This window comes from Chiloscyllium plagiosum, chromosome 12, assembly GCF_004010195.1.
Source record: "Chiloscyllium plagiosum isolate BGI_BamShark_2017 chromosome 12, ASM401019v2, whole genome shotgun sequence".
NCBI classification, from domain to species: Eukaryota; Metazoa; Chordata; class Chondrichthyes; order Orectolobiformes; family Hemiscylliidae; genus Chiloscyllium; species Chiloscyllium plagiosum.
The window spans coordinates 68727596-68744743 of record NC_057721.1 but is presented as its reverse complement, the minus strand read 5'-3'; the positions used below and the strand labels follow the sequence as shown (position 1 = coordinate 68744743).

The window sequence follows — 17148 nt, the reverse complement described above, 5'->3', positions numbered from 1 at the left end:
CTCAGTGTCCTGGCTAGTAATGTAGCACCCCCATATCCGCAGATTCAGTTTCCGTGGTTTCAGTTATCTATGGTTTACGGCAGTTTGAAAATATTACATGGAACATTCCAGAAATAAATCTGGGGGTTGCCAAGGAGGTAAGTTTCCCATTTGAATGATAGAGTTCCCTATTATCTGCAGTTTCAGGCATCCATGGTAGGTCTTGGAACATATCACCTGCAGCTACGGGGGGACATAGATATTTACTTCTCAATCAACATTATTGGTCATTATTACATTGCTGTCTGTGGCAGCTTGCTATGTGCAAATTGGCTGTTGTGTTTCCTACATTGCAACAGAAACGCTGCTTTGAAAATACTCTGGGATGCCCTGAATTGTGAAAGGCACTATGTAAATGCAAGTTCCTTCTCTCTTTGTGAATGTGGATTTAATGGAATAAGAGTGATCTAGAAAGGGTAATGTTCCACTGACCTAGATTATAGCCCTGTGGGCTGAAGGCAGGCAGGCAGGGTTGGCTATCGATTTAAATAGTTAAAAATGCACATAACACCAAGTTATAGTCCAACAGGTTAATTTGAAAGCACTGGCTTTCTGAGTGCTGCTCCTTCATCAGGTAACTGTGGAGCAGGATCATGACCATGTAGGAGCAGTGCTTCCAAATAGCTTCCAAAAAGAAGCTAGTGCTTCCAAATAAACCTGTTGGACTGTAACCTGGTGTTGTGTGATTTTTAACTTTGTCCAATACCGGCTTTGTCCAATACCCTGTCCAATACCGGTTCTTCCACATCAGTTTAAATAGTGACCAACATGATTGTAGCACAGAGGTTTGAAACTCAGCAGTTGGTCATACAGAGGTGTGGCTGTTGGGTGCAGGGGGGTCACAGGTTAGAAGCAAAAACAAGATTGTGAACTTTTTCGCCAAGCAGAATAAGATGACTTTGACCACTCAGGGTTTGCTGGAAATTAGGGTTAGTTCATCCATGACCTGGTGTTAAATAGGCTCCATGCTAACAGAGAGAGGACTGAGGCAGTGGAGGTGCAAAAACTGATCACAATCCCTTTTATTGGCACTGATGCATCGTGACTCAAGGGCAATATAAATAAATGATACTCCAAAGAGCACCGAGTAATAAGAAGCAGCTTTCCCTTCATTTGGAAAAAATGCCTTGTGGGAGGGAATAGAAATCCCCAGCCCTGAGTTTAATTTCATTTGTATCAAATTGCCTCAGTCTACATAGCTTTGATCAATCGCACAATGCTTGCAACTCAACCACCTTCCAACAATCAATCTTTTTTCCCATTAATGAACGACTCTTGCTGTCAAAAATTCTTCGCATTCAAAATGCTTGCCAGTAGCCATGATTTCTAATGCAAGAAAGTAGCATGTACAAAAAGTAGATAGAGCCATAAAGCACACAAAATCCTCGAAGGCACAGTCAATCTGGTCAAACAGCAGTCACATGCCTCGTTTTCTGTGGGTATGCAGGAAAGTTGATTATGTATTGATTTACTCTTTGCTCCTGGCTTCCAAAATTATTGGTTGAAACCATTGGCATCTGTTCAAAGCAGAGAAAAGACAGGTAAATCCAAACTAAGCTTCATACAGATTGATTACACTCAAAGGCTAATTTTCCCAAGTACAAGCCTCAGAACGAGGTGCAATGAAGGTTCACAGAATTTACTCCTGCAATGAAAGGGATGCCCTGTGATATGGACCAGACCAGTCTCCTTCAAAGGTAACCTGGACTCTACATTTGTCTTTAAAATAAGAAAAGTTAATGTGCTGTGTTCCAGATACAATTCGACTGGTCAAACTACTCGATGTAAAGCAAAACACCATTTATTCAACACTATAGTTAAATTACAATAAAATTAAATTTTATTAGATTCCCTAGTGTGAAAACAGGCCCTTCGGCCTAACTAGTCCACACCGACCCTCCGAAGAGACACCCAATCAGACCTATTCCCCATATTTACCCCTGACTAATACACCTAACTCTATGGGCAATTTTAGCATGATCTAACCTGCACATCATTGGACTGTGGGAGGAAACCGGAGCACCCAGTGGAAACCCACGCAGACACAGGGAGAATGTGCAAACTCCACACAGTCACCCGAGGCTGGAATCGAACCTGGGTCCCTGGTGCTGGGAGGCAGTAGTGCTAACTACTGAGCCACTGTGCCGTCCCTTAAAAAAGAATTTAAAGTAACAACTCTATTGGAAAACTTTACACATAGATACAGTAACTATTAATAATTAACTGTCCCAATATAGTAACATCACATAAACACACTCTTTGGCAAAAAAGACAAATTCAGAAATCAGATTTTCTCACATGCCACACCCACAATAGGAAGATAAACCCTCGCTCCTAGCTGTAACCGAGAGAGAGGGGAAAAAAATAGCTTCTATTTCTTCAAAACTCCAGCAGCTCCTGCTGAACCTGAAAGCTAAAAGAAACTAGCAATCCTGGCTGATGCAAGCTGGCTACACCCATACAGGCTGCTTCTATTGTTCCAGTTTCTAAAAAAACCCAAGGCCTCATAACCTGTTTAAGTTACTACAGATAGCTCAGCAACTCTCACTCAATCTCTCTCTTAAAAGAAACCAGGACAAAAAACACCTCTTAAAGCCAAAGCATTGTCACATCTGTGAACAGAAGTTATGTCGAATAGGCTCATATTTTCTGGGGATTAGAGGGCTGAGAGACCATACCATTGAAATGGGTACAATTTCTAGAGAGCTTAACAGATATGGAGAGGTTGTTTCCTAAAGCTCAAGGGTCTAGGCATAAGGTTTAACCATGTAGGGCTGAGATAAGGACATATTTCTTCATTCAGTGAGTTGTGAATCTTTAGAATTCTATACCCAAGAGATTTGTGGATGTTCAATCATTGAGTATATTTAAGATTGGGATAAAAGTTATTTTTAGCAACCAAGGTATATGGGCGGAGCTAGCCAAATGAAGTCAATGTCGAAGTTCAACCCTGATCTTGCTGAATGCTGGACTAGACTCAAGGGGTCAAGTTGCTTGCTCCCTCTCTGACTTTTGCTGTTCTGAGCTGGGAATATTTGCCTGATGCTTAAATAGATTGGGATATTCATGGACAACTTGACCAACAGATTCTCAATTTGATGGAAGCAACTGATGATCCTTGTCAATACCGTGTACTTGGAAATGTAGCCCTTAAACAATTTGAATTTAAAATGCTTTATTTATCAACAGATTGGCAACACTAGACTGGACACAGCTTGCTGATAATGAGTTAGTCTGAGAAAATTGTGCTGAATCTTCAATACCTCTGTGTTTACATGCAATCCCCATTCCCCAGGCTCCTGTGTATCCCCGTCTCTCGGCATTCCTTACTTGGTTCCAGAACTTTCAACTCCCTTAGTCCCACCTTCTAGAATCTTCTTCTTCGGTCTCTTTACTTTGCCAATTTTTATGATGTCTTTACTAATTAAACCAACATGTTTCATGTTCCATTTCCCACTTCTCTACCGTTCAATCCATTTCTTTTTATTAAAATGCATGGAATATTTCATTAAAGTGGAGAGAAGATTGTGATAATGGTGAAAATAGTTATAATGAGCTTCATGCAGATCACAGTGATCTAATTGATCTCATGACTCTGACATTAGTAAGAGAGAAGAGAAAAATCTAGAATGCACATATGAAGAGAGAGTTCTTAAACAAGATAGTAGTGAGCTGCATTTGGTATGAATAAAGACGTGTGTCAGTAAAAAGGTTTATTTAGTGATAATGAGCAAGAAGCCTCAGGGACAGGGTGGCATGGTGGCTCAGTGGTCAGCACTGCTGCCTCACAGAGCCAAGGACCCAGGTTTGATTCCTCCCTTGGGTGACTATCTGTGTGAAGTTTGCACATTCTCCTCGTGTCTGCGTGCGTTTCCTCCAGGTGCTCCAGTTTCCTCCCTCAGTTTAGAGATGTGCAGGTGGATTGGCTGTGCTAAATTGCCCATAGTATCCAGAAACGTGTAGGCTAGGTGGATTAGCCATGGGAAATGCAGAGTTACAGGGATTGAGTAGAGGGGTGGGTCTGAATACGATTCTCTTCGGAGGGCCAGTGTAGACTTGATGAACCATTCCTGATGAAGGGCTTTTGCCTGAAACATCGATTTTCCTGCCTGCCCTGCTGTGCTTTTCCAGCACCACTCTGATCTGGACTCTGATCTCCAGCATGCAGTCCTCACTTTTGCCTTGATGAACCAAATGGCCTGCTTCCACACAGTGAGGATTCCATGACTCTATAACAGTGTTTGACAACCACAGCCAGTGATACTCCAGACCAGTATCTCAATTTGCAGGTAGCAGTACTGGCTTAAAGCTCAATATGAAGCACCAGCTGCACACATAAGCTTTTGCATGGACAATTGACTTTAGCAGCTGGGGCTCCAATTGAAATGCAGGGATAAATGATGTTGCTTGAACCATATGTTTCCAACAGTGAGTTACAATGGCACCAACAAGAAGACCATGAGGGATGTTGGTCTTGATCACAAGACAATACAAATGGAGATCGATAGGAAGAGATTGGTAAGCAAATCAAACATTCAATTTTTATACTCGTTAAGTGGGTAATTAGCTTATTGAAATTGGGAAAAGCAATGACTGTGGATGCATTGTGACAGGTCAATTTTCGGTCAATCTGACTGAGAATATCTTCTGCAAGAAATTTATTAGTAATACTATTTTACTTTGTATTAGTGGGGCCACTGACATCCTTAATAATTGTTAGATGCAGCATTTTTAAGTTTACTTGGAAATATATATTCCCCAATGCAGATATTTTGAATTCACAAGTTTCATGAAAAATGAGGAATCACTATTTCATTTATTTTCTTTTTGTTCATGGAGATTGAACAACATTTGCTGTCCTAAATTGCTCTCGAGAAGATGCTTAGCACTGTAGTCCAGGAGGGGTAGGTACACTCACAATGCTGTTGGGAAGAAGTTCCAGGGTTTTGACAGCTCAGCAATGAAGCAACAGTGATATAGTTCCCAGTCAATAGACAATAGGTGCAGGAGTAGGCCATTCTTCCCTTCGAGCCAGCACCACCATTCATTATGATCATGGCTGATCATCCTCAATCAGTATCCTGTTTCTGCCTTATCCCCATAACCCTTGATTCCACTATCTTTACAAGCTCTATTCAACTCTTTCTTGAAAGTATCCAGAGACTTGGCCTCCACTGCCCTCTGGGACGAAGCATTCCATACACCCACCACTCTCTCGGTGAAGAAGTTTCTCCTCAACTCTGTTCTAAGTGGCCTACCCCTTGTTTTTAAACTGTGTCCTCTGGTTCAGGACTCACCCATCAGCGGAAACATGCTTCCTGCCTCCAGAGTGTCCAATCCTTTAATAATCTTATACGTCTCAATCAGATCCCCTCTCAGCCTTCTAAACTCAAGCGTATACAAGCCCAGTCGCTCCAATCTTTCAGCATAAGATAGTCCCACTATTCTGGGAATTGACCCCGTGAACCTACGTCACACTCCCTCAATAGCCAGAATGTTTTTCCTCAAATTTGGAGACCAAAACTGCGCACAATATTCCAGGTGCGGTCTCACCAGAGCCCTGTACAGCTGCAGAAGGACCTCTTTGCTTCTATACTCAATTCCTCTTGTTATGAAGGCCAGCATGCTATTAGCTTTCTTCACTACCTGCTGTCCCTGCATGCTTGCTTTCATTGACTGATGTACAAGAACACCCAGATCTCTTTGTACTGCCCCTTTACCTAACTTGACTCCATTTAGGTAGCAATCTGTCTTCCTGTTCTTGCCACCAAAGTGGATAACCACACATTTATCCACATTAAACTGCATCTGCCATGCATCCGTCCACTCATCTAGACTGTCCAGGTCACCCTGTATTCTCCTAAAATCCTCCTCACATTTCACCCTGCCACCCAGCTTTGTGTCATCAGCAAATTTGCTAATATTACTTTTAATACCTTCATCTATATCACTAATGTACATTGTAAAAAGCTGCGGTCCCAGCACTGATCCCTGCGGCACACCACTGGTCACCACCTGCCATTCCGAAAGGGAGCCGTTTATTACTACTCTTTGTTTCCTGTCAGCCAACCAACTTTCAATCCATGTCAGTATTTTGCCCCCAATACCATGTGCCCTAACTTTGCTCACTAACCTCCTATGTGGGACTTTATCAAAGGCTTTCTGAAAGTCAGGTATACTACATCCACTGGATCTCCCTTGTCCATCTTCAGAGTTACATCCTCAAAAAATTCCAGAAGATTAGTGAAGCATGATTTCCCCTTCATAAATCCATACTGACTCTGACCTATCCTGTTACTGCTATCCAGATGTGACGTAAGTTCGTCCTTTATAATTGACTCCAGCATTTTCTCCACCACTGAGGTCAGACTAACTGATCTATAATTCTCTGTTTTCTCTCTCCCTCCTTTCTTAAAAAGTGGGACAACATTAGCCACCCTCCAATCTGCAGGAACTGACTGTGAATCTATAGAATATTAGAAAATAATCACCAATGCATCCACGATTTCTAGAGCCACCTTCTTCAGTACCCTGGGATGCAGACCATCAGGTCCCGGGGACTTATCAGCCTTCAGACCTAACAGTCTCTCCAGCACTATTTCCTGCCTATTATAAATTCCCTTCAGTTCAGGTCCTTCAGCCACTATTACATCTGGGAGATTGCTCGTGTCTTCCCCAGTGAAGACAGATCTAAAGTACCAATTCAACTCTTCTGCCATTTCTTTGTAATACATTCACCCATTTCCGCCTTCAAGGGCCCAATTTTAGTCTTAACCATTTTTTTTCTTTTCACATACCTAAAAAAGCCTTTACTACCCTCCTTTATATTTTTGGCCAGTTTACCTTCATACCTTATTTTATCTTTGCGTATTTATTTTTAGTCGAGGTGGTGAGTGGCTTGCAGGGGATCTTGGATGGGTTAGTGTCCTTATGCATCTGCAACCCTCATCATTTCGAATCAAATTGGAAGATGCCATCTAAGGAAACATGAGCGAGTTGCATGTTCTGGTTGGTGGAAATGATGCTGCTGCAGGGCATCAGTTTTGGAGGGGTGGAAGTTTGAGGGTGGGTGGATGAGGTACTAATCAAGCAGGCTATTTTTTTCCTGGATTGTATTACGTATTGCATTACATTCCTGACTTGTGCCTTGTAGATGATGGAATGGAGGTGAGTTAATTACCACAGAATTCCCAGCCCCTGGCCTGTTTTTGTAGCCAATGTGTTTATCAGTCCATTTATCTTTCTACATCCAGTTTATCTCTTGATGATGTCTAATAATTTAAATGATAACGAGTTTTGAGAAGATTTGTAGCTCAGGTTAAGTTTCTGGATATAGGTTTGCTTGCTGAGCTGGAAGGTTCATTTTTAGACACTTTGTCACCATAGTAGGTACCATCATCAGTGAGCCTCCAGGTGAAGTACTGGTGGTATGGCCCGCTTTCTATTTATGTGTTTAGGTTTCCTTGTGTTGGTGATGTCATTTCCTGTGGTGGTGTCATTTCTGGTTCTTTTTCTCGGGCAGGGGGGTGGTAAATGAGATCCAAGTCAATGCGTTTGATGATAGAGTTCCACTTGGACTGTGATGCTTCCAGGAATTCTCGTACGTGTTTCTGTTTGGCTTGTCCTCGGATGGATGTGTTGTCCCAGTCAAAGTAGTGTCCTTCCTCATCCGTATGTAGGGATACTGGTGAGAGTGGGTCATGTCTTTTTGTGGCTAGTTGATGTTCATGTATCCTGGTGGCTAGTTTTCTGCCTGTTTGTCCAATGTAGTGTTTGTTACAGTTCTTGTAACGAAACAAAATGAGTTCTTGTAATGAAAACAAATCTTCCAGCTCAGCGAGCAAACCTACATCCAGAATTTAAATGATAACAACACAACACATACTGTTAAATGGCTGCGTGCTTCAGCATGGGGTCAAACCTCTTGCAAGCTAATACCATTACAGCTCACTCGCTCAACTTAAAGCCAGTTGCACATCTGAAAGGGGAGGTTCATTCGAGCGGCAGTACAGGGTGAAGATGGCTGTCAAAAACACTTTGAGCACATAGAACACTGATTAAGGCCTACAGGACAGAGAACAGACTCCAGGATTCTCCGATTCAGCACTAGAGGCCTTGATGCAGGAGGTAGACTGGAATAAAGAGGTCTTCAATCCACAGGGAAGCAAAAGTCCCTCCAGACAGACACTTGCAGGGCAGTAGGAGAAGGTCATTACCCATGTCTACAGGAATAATGCCAGCAGACTGGAGGATAGCAAATGTTGTTACCTTGATCAAGAAGAGACAACCCTGGAAATTATAGACCTGTGAGCCTTACTTCGGTTGTGGGTAAAGTGTTTGAAAGGATTATAAGAGATAGGATTTACAATCATCTAGAAATGAATAAGTTGATTAAGGATAATCAACACGGTTTTGTGAAGGGTTGGTCATGCCTCACAAACCTTACTGAGTTATTTGAGAAGGTGAGAAAATAGGTGTTGAAGGTAAAGCGGTTGATGTGGTGTATATGGATTTCAGTAAAGCATTTGATAAAGTTCCCCATGGTAGGCCACTGCACAAAATACAGGGGCATGGGATTGAGGGTGATTTAGTGGTTTGGATCAGAAATTGGCAAGCTGAAAGAAGACAGAGAGTGGTGGTGGATGGGAAATATTCATCCTTCAGTTCAGTTTCTAATGGAGTACCACAAGGATCTGTTTTGTGTCCACTAGTGTTTGTCATTTTTATAAATGACCTGGATGAGGGCATAGAACGATAGGTTAGTAAATTTGCATATGACACTAAGGTTGGTAGAGTTGTGGATAGTGACAAAGGATGTTGTAGGTTACAAAGGGACATAGATAAGCTGCAGAGCTGGGCTGAGAGGTTGGAAGTGGAGTTTAATGTGGAAAAGTGTGAGGTGATTCACTTTGGATGGAGTAACAGGAATGCAGAGTACTGGGTTAATGGTAGGATTCTTGGTAGTGTAAATGAGCAGAGAGATCTCGGTGTCCAGTTACATAGATCCTTGAAAGTTGCCACCCAGGATGATAGGGTTGTTAAGAAGTTAAAAGGTGTGTTAGCTTTTATTGTTTGAGAGATTGAGTTTTGGAACCATGAGGTCATGCTGCAACTGTACAAAACTCTGGCAGCCAGACTTGGAGTATAGGAAGGATGTGAAAGCTTTGGAAAGGGTTTAGAGGAGATTACTAGGATGTTGCCTGGTATGGAGAGAAGGTCTTACGAGGAAAGGCTGAGGGACTTGAGGCTGTTTCCAATAGACAGAAGGTGCTTGAGAGGTGACTTAATTGAGACATATAAGATAATCAGAAGGTTAGATAGGTTGGACAGTCAGATCCTTTTTCCTCAGATGGTGATGGCTAACACGAGGTGACATAGCTTTAAATTGACGGGTGATAGATATATGACAGATGTCAGAGGTAGTTTCTTTACTCAGAGATTAGTACGTGCGTGGAATGCCCTGCCTGCAACAATAGTAGACTCGCCAACTTTAAGGGCATTTAAATGGGCATTGGATAGTTAGATGGGCTTCAGATTGGTTTCACAGGTCAGTGCAACATCAAGGGCTGAAGGGCCTGTACTGCGCTGGAACCAACTTTAAGGGCATTTAAATGGGCATTGGATAGGCATATGGATGAGAATGGAAGTGTAGTTAGATGGGCTTCAGATTGGTTTCACAGGTCAGTGCAACATCAAGGGCTGAAGGGCCTGTACTGCGCTGTAATGTTCTATGTTCTATTTTGTTGCTGGCACACTTTCTTATTCTCAACAACTCCTTTATTAGGTGATGCATTAATGTAGTAACATTAAATTTTGTATTTATGTTGACAGATCGAGAATTTGGACTCACATCGAAGCAGAATTAGCAGAACTAAAATATCCTTAATAATTATCTGTCTCATTAAACTCACAAGGAAAGCATTACTTTCCTAGATACCACAGTATTTAAAATTGTGCGAGATAACAGTCATAAATTAGCATCAAAAGTGTTTCTCAAAATAATTAACATATACTTCCACGAAAAGTTATGATCCTAAACACAAATTCCATCGAAGTGGGGTCACTGATAATGTGTTTCTATCACATATCAGCAAAACTAGAAGACTTCTATTCATCTCAGTCTTCCATCTCAGATTTAAATTTAACAATGTTGTTTGTCGAGTTAGCACATTCTCCCTGTGTCTGCGTGGGTTTACTTTGGGTGCTCCAGTTTCCTCCCACAGTCCAAAGATGTGCAGCTTAGGTGGACTGAGCATGGGAACTGCAGGGTTATAGGGATGGAGCGAGTCTGGGTGAGATACTCTTTGGAGGATTTGTGCAAATGCAATGGGCTGAATGGCCTGCTACAACACTATGGGGAATTTATGTTTCTAATTGGCACAGTGTACGTTACAATCAAATTCACTACATGTTTTCCAGGTAGCAGCTGCTGAACATATGCAGCCTTGAACTAGAGAGATCACCTTTCTTTGCAAATACGTCATTATTTCAGTGATTTAAATATTTCTTTGCATCTGTTCAGGTGAGTGTTCCATTTCTTTGCAGCCTCCCTCTTTCTTCCACCACTTCGCAGCCTCTCGGACTTGGCCATTCTCTCACAGCTTTGCTGTTTCCCTATCCGCCTCCCCACCTCCCATAAGCCTGCTGTCTCCCCACAGTGCTTGTGGAGTCTTCCCATCTCCCTCAGCCTCTCTACCCCTGGACCCTGTCTCCCAATGTTTGCCTTGTAGCCTCACAATTTTCCCCAAGCCCCTTTGCAACCCGTTGCCTCTGCCAATCTCCTTGTCACATCTCTGTCTTCCTCCAGCCCATTGTGAACTCTGTCAAGGGTTAGGCTTCAACTTCCAAGTAACATTATTTATTACACATTAATACAAAGTGCTGCTATACATTAGGTTAAGGACTAGTCTGTTTTGCTTTCTGTGTTTATGCCTGTGTTCCTCGGTGTGTCTTCCTGACTGAGTTGTGGCAGTTTTTCCAAGACTGTAGTGTGTTCTAATTCCAGCCGCACTGCACTATTTAAGCCCAGTCATGTACAGTTTCTGGCATCATTACAAGGTTGTTACAGGGTTCTGAAGCTCTTATATAACAGGTGGTTTTGGAAGGGGGGTGGGGGGAGAAGTAGGAAGTTACAAAAAAGATGGGAGAGTCAGGGTGTTATGAATAAATTAACCAGAAGCAATCAGGATCATTTACCAGACAGCACCTCACCTTTCTCTTCCACTCTATTCATGGAGAGTATTTTACTGTCATTAGTTGTGAATGAATTTTTGTGGGAAATTTGGGGGTTTCTACTCCCATGAACTTTAAGCATCGAGTCCCAAGGATCTGGAACGCAGTGTTAAAAGAAATTCACTGACCTCATACAAGTGAATTTTGATTTATTTTAACTTCACACAATGTTCACTGCCACATAGCCTTGCCATTTTACCAATAAACTCGACTAACTTCACAGTATAAGCCTCAATCGCATCCTCACACATTTAGCACTGATACAAAGCTCACGTCCACACCTCATGAAACAGGCTGAATGGTCTGAATGGCATGCTCCTATTCCTATGTTCTACATCTGACAGTATTGCCCACATTTCAACCCTGACCAGCATGTCAGCCAAACCTATTGTACCATACTCACTGGCACACTTCCATGTGCATCTTAGGACAAGCAGGTGCATAATGACAGGAAGCAACATCTAACTATAGCTCCCATTGCAGAACAGGCAGAAACCATCCAGTGTACAGCCACTGCAGTGGTAGTTCAGATTGACGACATAAAATCTGTGCTTGTTGCCATGGAAACACAGCCTGCTGCCATCCAGACACAGAGTGCGGTCATTATCGGTTTGAATCCTAGTTATTAAAGAGGGTCGTGGTGTGTCACAACAGCCCAGCAACCTGTCTTCTGATAGGTTACTCAGATTGTTCAGGCATTGCTCCAGGGGAGTGGCAGGGGAATCAGAGGATGTCAGACGTGCTGCTCTCTCGCAGGGTGACACCATTCAGGATCCCCGCCTCTGTCACTCTGCCAAAGACCCAGCCATTTTCCGTCAGCCCGCCATCGCAAACCGCAGCCACTTGGATAGAGTGGGTGCAGTCAAAAATCAGGCCTTTGAGGCCCAGAGCTGCTCCAGGTCAACCTGTGAGGCTATATTCAGTCTCACACAGTGAAGTTCAGCAGCCGGGCTACAGCCACTGGGGCAGCACTGTATCAGAGGGAAGAAAACCTGCTGGACAGGGATTAAGAGAATTCACTAGCATTGATTTTTTTGCACCACACAAATGCCTGGTAATGGTCATTTGCAGTAAGAAACAATCTAACCACTTCCCTTGACATTCAGCATTGTTTCTGTCACTGAATCTTCCACTATCAACATCCTTAGGGTTCCCATTGATCAGAACCTCAACTGATCTCGCCACATAAACACAGTTTCTACTGCAGCAGATCTGAGGTAGCTCACCTCCTGACTCCCCAAATCCTGTCCATCATCTATGAAGCACAAGTCAGGAGTATGATGGAATACTCCCCACTTGCCTGGATGACTGTAGCTCCAACTACAGTCAAAAAGCTTGACACCATCCAGAACAAAGCAGCCTGCTTGATTGGCACCAATATCCAGAAACATCCACTCCCTCCATCACTGACACTCAGTCGCAGCAGTGTGTATCAACTACATGATGTACTGCTGAAATTCACGAAAGATCTTTTTGCAGCACCTTCCAAATACATGACCATTTCCATCTAGAAGGACAAGGGCTGCAGATACTTGGGAGCACCACTACCACCATCTGATTTGGAAATATATCACCATCCCTTCACTGTTGCTGAACCAAATTCCTGGTATTCCCTCCAAACAGCACAAAGACTGTAGTGGTTCAAGAAGGCAACTCAATACCACCTTCTCAAGGGCAACTTGGGATGGACAATAAATGTTAGCCCAGCCAGTGACGTCCATGTCTCATGAGTGAATAAAAAAATCTGGGTTAAGGGAATAAAGTTCTTACAATGTATGCATGACCCTTATGAAGGCTAAATGTGTGAAGAGCCCAGTAGAGTTCAATCTACTCATGAGAAATACATCAGAATGTATAAGTAGTAAAAGTGGGAAAGTTTCCAGTAATTTTGATCATTACATCATGCACTCTGAGGTGATGATAGAGAAAGATATAAGGATTATGAAAACCAAGTTGGAGAAAACGCCATAAAAAAACAAACCTTTTATTTTTAGAGAGTTGAAAAGTAGGGAAATTATGCTCACTCTGTATCAAAGCTTGGTCTGACCACACATTTAAAACATTACCTGCAGTTCTTGGCCACTATAGTATTTAAAGGATTTAGGGATACTGGAGAGTGTGCAGGGAATATTTATAAAAGTGATATCAGAAATGCACAGATTCAAACATAATCTCAAAAGAGAATTGAAATGCTAGTCTCACCCCTTATAGAAAAGAAGGCTAAGGGGTGATCTGATACAGAATTTTAAAATTATTAATATTTTACACTCAGCAATTAAATCTCCTATCAGCTTCTTCTATTCAATAGACAATAGGTGCAGGAGTAGGCCATTCTGCCCTTCGAGCCAGCACCACCATTCATTATGATCATGGCTGATCATCCTCAATCAGTATCCTGTTCCTGCCTTATCCCCATAACCCTTGATTCCACTATCCTTAAGAGCTCGATCCAACTCTTTCTTGAAAGTATCCAGAGACTTGGCCTCCACAGCTTTCTGGGGCAGAGCATTCCATACACCCACCATTCTCTGGGTGAAGAAGTTTCTCCTCAACTCTGTCCTAAATGGCCTACCCCATATTCTAAAGAAAACAATTCCTTGCCAAGTAATCTTTTCTCATAATCAGCACAACAGCCTTACAAACTTTCTCATGAGTCCTCTGCAATACAATTACATTGTTCCTGTAATGTATTGACCAGCACTGCACATAGTATTCCAGTTGTCATTTAACTCGTGCTAAATACAGGTTTGGCATAATCTCAGTGCTGTTATAGATAGTTTTAGTCAATCTGTCTCGGTGTATTATTAAACGCCTCTAGAGAAGGTACCATTTGAATCCAGGCCTAAAGGTAGGGGCAGATTCACTCAGCAACTGTATTGTGGGAGGTAGCAGGTTCTAATGGGATCACCAATAGCAGATGATAGCTCCATTCTGTCAAGCTCTGGGTTTTAAGCCCAGCACACTCCAGCTGCACCAACCTGCCAGCTTCACTGCTGTTGTATTCTATATCTCAGCTTGTAAAGAAAGCTATCTGGTGTGCTATCCTAAATGACCTTGTCTGTCTTTCCTGCTACCATCAAGTATCTGCAGATATGGAATTTAATGTCCCTCTGCTCCTCTAAATCTCTCAGGATCTTACCCCTTGTTGTGTATTCCCTCATTATGTATTCCCTTGCTTTGTTTAGCTGCTTCCTGCCCCCACTGATCAAAAACCGAATGGCTTGGCCTCAGCCAAAGGTAGTGAAAGAAAATCAGTCAAAGTTCATGATCTTGATTCTGTTACCCAAGTGCATTGCATGATGTGATACACTTGAGTATCTGTGTGTGGTGGGTGGTACAGGGTTGTAGCATTGTACAGAAAATAAATGGTCATTCATCCCGTAGTGCTCATTCAAGCTCTTTGAAAGAGCAATCCAATTTAGTTCCAGTTTTGGCCTCTTCAAATGCACATTCAATTGCATTTGTTACTAGAAATCTATCAGGAAGTATGAAGGAATTTCCCAATATTAATCCTCTTGTTTTTCTGCCAGTTGGTAACCTACCTACCCAGAGGAATTATTTTTGGCTCTATCAAACTCCCTCTAAATTTGAATACCACTGACAGGTTTCCACCTCAGCTTCTATGTTCCAGCAAAGCTGTCACAATCTCTCTAAATATCTGAAGTCACTCATCATTAATGTCTATGATTTGGAGGTGTCAGTGTTGGATTTGGTGTACAAAGTTAAAAATCACACAACATCAGGTTATATTCCAACAGGTTTATTTGGAAGCACTAGCTTTTGGAGCGCTGCTCCTTCATCAGGTGGCTGTATGCATATCTTCCACAATCACCTGATGAAGGAGCAACGCTCTAAAAGCCAGAGCTTCCAAATAAATCAGTTGGACAATAACCTTGGTGTTGTGTGATTTTTAACATCATTGATATCAACCTGTTAAACCTCCTGAATACACCTCCAGAGCCTCGGCATCCACTGAATGTGGTCCCAGAACCTGCACCTGAAGCCTGAGATTTACAGAGATTTAGCCTGACTCCCTTGTTCTTGCATTCAATTCTCGATTACAAAACCAAGCATCCCCTACACATTCACAACTGCTTCATCACCAACACATTCAAGGATTTGTGATTTGGTCACGCTGCTCTGACATTCTACCCGAACATAATGTCATCAGGATGAACAGGATCTCTGTACATTTGTTCTCCCATCAGTTCCCACTTATCCACTTTAAATGTGTCTGTCTGTTTCACCGGTGTGCACCTGTGGTCTGCTAAGAATAGGCTTGCTACCAGCTGCATTTTTTTTTGGTTATCATTAACAAATTCTGAAATTGATCTCCCAAATAAAGTCCACATAATTTATGTATATTAAATGCATCAGTCTTAATATTGAGTCCTGGGGACCCCACTACATATCTCCCTCCAGTCAGAAATTCACCACGACTGTCTGTCTGCTATCTCTTAGGTAAAAACAAGGACTGCAGATGTAGGAAACCTGAGTATGGATTAGAGTGGTGCTGGAAAGGAACAGCAGGTCAGGCAGCATCCAAAGAGCAGGAAAATCGACGTTTCGGGCAAAAGCCCTTCATCAGGAATAGAGACAGGGAGTCTGTAGGGTGGAGAAATAAATGAGAGGGGGGTGAGGGTGGGTGCTATCTCCAAACCAATTTTGTAGCAGGTTACCGTTGTCATATTTATTTGCAGTGTGTAATTGATGGGTGATGACAGGGTTTTAGCTTAGCTGTGAAATTGTTCACAGGCATGTAGTCTCTGAACAATCATGATTTAGCCTCACACTTGAAGAATTGGCATACAAGGATGACTGGATGCTTATTGAACTGTAATCCAGTTTTAATAGGCAGGAGAGGATGAAAATGCTTCACAAAATATTTACATGTGAGTCACACAGTATTTATTCTGACAAGATTTGGAAAGTTCAAAAGTATTGTTTTCAAATTTCGGAGTGAGCTATACCATGATCAAGGAGATTTTGAAGGTTGGTGATATAGCAGGTAGGATCCAGGACATGGACATTGCACAGAGTGTAATTACCAGGGCCTATTAAATCAGGATAACATCATCCCTCTCCCTCCCTCAGCAACTAATCTGAACAAGGTCGCCTCAAACAGGAGACAGACAGGATTTGTGAGTACCTGCTGCTGCAAATCCCACATTTACTGCTGATAGCCTTAATATTGAACCTGTCAGCATTAAACACTGTGATTGTAGCAACTGCGTGCAAGGTAAGTGGCTGCAGAGGGCAAGTCACTGAGATTGCTGAGCACACGGCAGGCCTCAGGAGTTGCTGCCGATGAAGTCCGAGTCTCAGGGATCCCTAGATCCAGGGAAGGCTGCCTGCTACAGGGATTGTGCACCGAAAGAGGAAACTGCAAGTTTTGGGTGGAGGGGGCAGTGGTAATGTGGGTTGAAGAAGCAGGCTACAAGGTGGAGGGCCAAAGGTGCAGGGGTATGGAGAGAGGAAGACTGCAAAAGACAGTGGTTATAAACAGGTGAACAGTGGAATATCCAACTGCCTAGGAGTCAGGAAACTTGAAATCACTGAAACAATGAATTCTTTATAAATGAATGTTGACCCTCTATCTTATGGCTGTATCACATCAACATTGACTTTCTGGGAAGAAACATAGTAAGTACTTTTATAATCAGCACTGTCTAAATGTTAAACTTAACACTGTAATTGAGACATGAGATGTAGGATACGTAGTGGCTACTTGGTTAAATGTTTCAGTTTTCTGTCAATGGGATGGAAACACATTCACTCAGAGGTCATCTGAAGTGTGTTTATGGTGAAGGCTTTTCTTGTGTCAAGAATTCTATTGGTTACTTTGGAAAAAACCTTTTGTTACTAATATATGCCTGT

The 17148-nt window shown here is 42.4% G+C and overlaps 1 protein-coding gene across 7 annotated transcripts in view; it reads right to left on the bottom strand.

The window, feature by feature from the left end:
- LOC122555390 (immunoglobulin superfamily member 5-like) overlaps positions 1-17148 on the bottom strand; it is a 131221-nt gene that overhangs the window by 41689 nt on the left and 72384 nt on the right. The window contains exon 10 of one of the 7 annotated variants that reach the window (XM_043701359.1): positions 650-1556. The exons of the other annotated variants lie outside the window; for them this stretch is intronic. Coding sequence (XP_043557294.1) covers positions 1446-1556 — 111 coding nt within the window. The 3' untranslated portion in view covers positions 650-1445. Of the gene's footprint in view, positions 1-649; positions 1557-17148 lie in introns of those variants that run through there. 7 annotated transcript variants of the gene reach the window in all.